This window comes from Limulus polyphemus, unplaced genomic scaffold (assembly GCF_000517525.1).
Source record: "Limulus polyphemus unplaced genomic scaffold, Limulus_polyphemus-2.1.2 Scaffold502, whole genome shotgun sequence".
Taxonomy (NCBI): domain Eukaryota; kingdom Metazoa; phylum Arthropoda; class Merostomata; order Xiphosura; family Limulidae; genus Limulus; species Limulus polyphemus.
In genome coordinates this window covers 89,257-93,938 of record NW_013666112.1, presented here as the reverse complement: position 1 = coordinate 93,938, position 4,682 = coordinate 89,257, and the positions used below count along the sequence as shown (strand labels likewise).

The 4,682-nt window shown below is 32.0% G+C and overlaps 1 protein-coding gene across 1 annotated transcript in view; it reads right to left on the bottom strand.

The window, feature by feature from the left end:
• Nucleotides 1–4,090, bottom strand: part of LOC106458695 (peptidyl-prolyl cis-trans isomerase H-like) — an 11,325-nt gene extending 7,235 nt beyond the window's left edge. The window contains exons 1-3 of the mRNA XM_022384970.1: nucleotides 3,972–4,090; nucleotides 2,037–2,101; nucleotides 1,535–1,603 (exon numbers count right to left, since the gene is read on the bottom strand). Of these exons, the coding sequence (XP_022240678.1) occupies nucleotides 1,535–1,603; nucleotides 2,037–2,101; nucleotides 3,972–4,052 (215 nt within the window). The 5' untranslated portion in view covers nucleotides 4,053–4,090. The remainder of the gene's footprint in view (nucleotides 1–1,534; nucleotides 1,604–2,036; nucleotides 2,102–3,971) is intronic.
• Nucleotides 4,091–4,682: the final 592 nt, after the last annotated feature.

The following is a 4,682-nucleotide window of genomic DNA, read 5'->3' as shown; positions in this document are numbered from 1 at the left end:
CTCATCGATGCTACGATGGATATTGCAGGGCAATAGTTCATTGCGCTGCATTTCATATTTGTTTCTTCGCCACTGACTGGATTTATCATCTTAACGTTGAAGTGATATCCATCGGCACCCTCCCAAAAAATGATTGCCGTCTTTAGAACACACAACATATAATTGTCCATGTGAGAAGCAATCCGTGTCTAGATCTAAACCGCACAATTCTAAAGATTGGCCCTGAGCTTTGTTGATGGTGATTGCAAACGCCAATCGAATTTGAAATTGCAATCTCTTAAATTGAAATGGCATATCCGTTGGAATCATAGGAATGCGAGGAATGAGGACATCTTCACCTTTAAAATTTCCTGTCAAGATTGTTGCTTCTACGACGCTGCTCATTAATTTTTTTACTGCAAGCCACGTGCCGTTGTAAAGCTTTGGCTGGTTGATATTTCGCAACATGATAATTGGCACGCCGATTGCATGTGAATGTAATGAATAGGTCTGGACGCCCGTAGTGACGAACATATGGAATTGCATCTTGAGCGTATTCATGCATATGACGTGGACTGCCTGTATATGAAGATAGCAAAATCGTTAGTCTTCCAACGTTAGCTGTATTACCATCATTTACAACTGCATCTCGCAAATGAACGTATTCTTCAGAGCGAAGCTTGGTCTGATTCAAACGGATGAATATCAAACGTTCTGTTTCGATTTTTGCATACATATCTAAGATGTATTGGTGAAACAATTGACGGCATTTCAAAATGTGATTGTCGTCATTCTCTCGAATCATTAATCGGTATGAATAAACCAGACAATCTCTATATCTGCACAGACAATGGAACAACAAAAAATATTGTATACCCACAAGCATTGTGAAATTAAACATATTAGAAACGTGTGCTTTCTCTTTTCTTTATTTTCCATTTAACCAGACTGAGCCACAGCAACGCGTGGCTGGGTACAGCTAGTATTAAAATATAAATAAAAAATTTTGAAATGAGGTTTCTGATAATAATGCTCCCCAGTAGTTCAGCAGTGTCTGAGGGTATACAACATTAAGACAACACGGATACTCATGGTAGGTACAGCACAAATAGCCCATCGTGTAACATTGTGCTTAATAAGCAAAACAAACAGATAATATAAAATGTATACTTTGATAAACTTTAAATATAACAGAAGTATAACATATATGAACTTGAGTGTTGTTTTAGTAATGCACAAGTAGTTGTTTTTCACTTGTTGCTCAAATTTTATAAAAGCTTTCTCATGGATCTTCAAAGTTCCTCTCACACACACGTATGAACAGAATTACATCTATTCTAAATTTTGGGGTCAAAAGGTTTATGAAATTTCCAACAGGTTAGGATTATCATTCATAATTTTGAAACTTTCCATTTTTATCAATTACTTATGAAATTAATTTTCATGGTTTCCATATTGGTTGTTTATTTCTTCTTAGCTACTTTTCTAACAAAAAAAAAACCCAGGATGGATGGTTTTCAGTCACCTTACACTTTATGTTTATCTAATTTGATACCTGTGGAAAGTTGCGCCTTTGTAGCCAATTGGTACTCCATCTCTTTTGTATTCTCCAGTGCAAAATTGTCTGAAGAAAAAAAATATAATGAGTATTAAACTTGTAAGTATTGTACATACAATACTTATATTTTATGTAATTAATGATTACCTTAATATATATACACATGAGCCATTTGCAATGAAATCTATTCACTTTTTAAAACATACTTCAGTATCAACAACAAATATATAGAGCAGCTCAGATCTTTATTATACTTATTCATAGAAAAATTGAAGTTCCAAATTCAAAACAATATGCTTTTATAAAATATAAAAAAAGATGTATTTATTTACTCTGATTTTACACTATCATATTTGAAACTAAAAAAAAAGACAAAAACTAATGAGTCATTTAATGCATAGATGTATTTTTTAACTATATCATGATATGTAATTAAAAATCTAAAATATATCAATTGACCATTTAATCTGGATAAATCAAGATGGCATAAACACCATACCTAAAATTTTCTGCAGTTTTAGGGACAACATCTGCAAAAAGTTCCATTTTCATTCTTCCAACTTCCTATCAATAAACAGAATACATGTACATGTAAAATAAAATAAAAACAAACCATACTATTTGAGAAAAATAGGTTTTAAAATTAAAATACCTTAAAAGTAAGTTTTATGACTTAATTCCTAGCTGATATTTAGTGTTTTTCACATTTATACATGAAATAACAAATAATGTACATAGAGTAAATTATGTAGATTTATGGATATTTCACGTATCAAGTAGTTAAAGAGTTCTCAACAATGTCTAAAAAAAGAAAACCATAGTAAATTGAAAATCATTTTACACATGTACAGATAATCAATAATAATAATAAAAAAAAAGTTTCATTTTTACCAGCTATCCTTTTTTCTGTAGTTATATCAACATACTTTCTTAACATCACTTGTGTTTTTGTATTAAAATGTTAGGTAAGAACACTTGCTTCTTACAAACAAACTACTTTTCACTTTCAGTAGAACAAAGAGCCAATCATGAAATTTGAATTCTTACAATTTTTTCTTATTACAGATGTAAAAGACATCACTGTGGTATCAAAAACTTTGATATGACAAACACAGATAATATAAGCAGCTAGTGCTTTCTACAACTCTGTAGGTGGGTGACTTAAAATGCACAAAAAAAACAATGTATAATGTTATGTTTATTCATAGGGAAACAGTGGAATATAAATGAAAAATTTCCTGTTAATTTCTATCTTACTTGTAAAATGTAAAATTGAAAAGCACTTTTGATTTAGTAAAATTTCTAAATTAAAAAAAAGTCGATAAAGAAAATTAATGTTTTCAACAATGAATGTTGAAAATCTACATAAAAACATAACATATTATAAACAAACTAGTTTTGTTAAAAAAATATCTAGTTTCTGTACTAGAGGCTAGTAGTAGTAGTAATAATAATACTTGTTAGTATGCTTAAAATTGAAATAATTTATCATTTGTTTATATCTATTAAAAACTTACTGCATGCCACCCAATAATGGTGACAGATTATAGTAATGTGTTACAAAAGATACAGGACCCGGCATTGCCAGGTAGTTAGGGCACTCAACTCGCAATCTGAGGGTTGCGGGTTTGAATCCCTGTTATAATGTGTCAGTCAATCCCACTATTCATCGGTAAAAGAGTAGCCCAAGAGTTGGCAGTGGGTGGTGATGACTAGCTGCCTTCTCTCTAGTCTTACACTGCTAAATTAGGGATGGCTAGCGCAGGTAGCCCTCGTGTAGCTTTGCGTGAAATTCAAAACAAACAAAGATACAGAAATGTTAAACTTAAAGGGATGTCTGAATGGAATACAGTGCAAAATCTCTAATAACTGTAACTCAGGAACGAAATAAATTAAATCACAAGTGTGATACATCATTATAATTTATAACAAGCAATGTTACTAGTACTAGTAGTACAACTAGGAGTAATACTATTACTATTAGTGAAACACTTTATAAGTTTTATTTATAACTTAAAGTGTAGGATAAATATTAATTTTTATTATCATCAATCACATACTACGGCATATATCCAGTCTATATTATATACTGTAATAAATTCGTGAGAAAGCATGTTGTTGTTAACTGCTATATTTCTCGCAGAGTCAGAGGAATTATCAAACATTATATTTCAAACAATTGGCACGACGTTAAAGCCATGAAGTAGTTATATCATAATGTAATTGGGTAATTCCCCCTCCCCATTAGAGTAATTATAATTTATAGTTATAGTATATGATAGTACAACTAGTTACTACGACCGCCGTTTGACAAATTGTGGAAGCTCGAAGTTAGGCTTTACGAATATCGTGGGTTGCATTTTAATTTCTAGTAACAATATTTAATTAAATAATTTTGGTCGATAGATCTTTCAAATTCTTGAAAAATACTTACAGTTGATCCAATTGTGATATCAAAAAACACAACAGGATTATTCGGGTGTCTTAATTGTTGTTGAATTTGATTCCAAGACATGTTTCTTAAATTCGGTATTTCAATTTTCAAAAGTATAGGTGGCGCAAACTTTTCTAAAATAATATTTTTTATGTAAGCCAATATTTTCCTAACCGGAAAAACCCACTCATTATATTCTGTCCTACTCCAAGATCGGTAAATATATACACAGCGTGGTCACAAGTAAATACACACCACCTTTTCAGAAAAAAATTAAATTTTTCAGTCATATTCACATGAACTGATATATTTATAATTTAATTAATATCGAGTAGATCTTCCTTTCGCTTCGTGGAGTTCGTTGATCCTTTGAGCATTGTGAGAATCATCTAATTAATTCTAGATTGTGGGATTTTCGCCCACTCTTGCTTCAAAACTTGGAGTAGGTCGCTCATCGAAGTTTTTTTTTTTTTTTGGTTGTTTCTTGACTTGCCGGTCGAGTATGGCCCAAAGGTTTTCGATGGGGTTCATGTTAGGAGATTGGCTCGGCCAGGGCAACTTCTGGATACCATTTTCTTCCTGACACTTTTGGGTGTTTCTAGCAGTGTGACACGGTGCTCCATCTTCCTGGAACAACGTTGTGTTATTGTCCACGAAACCCGAGGAATAAAGTGGCAAGAGTCCTTCCTCCAATATATAGAGGTATTTCCA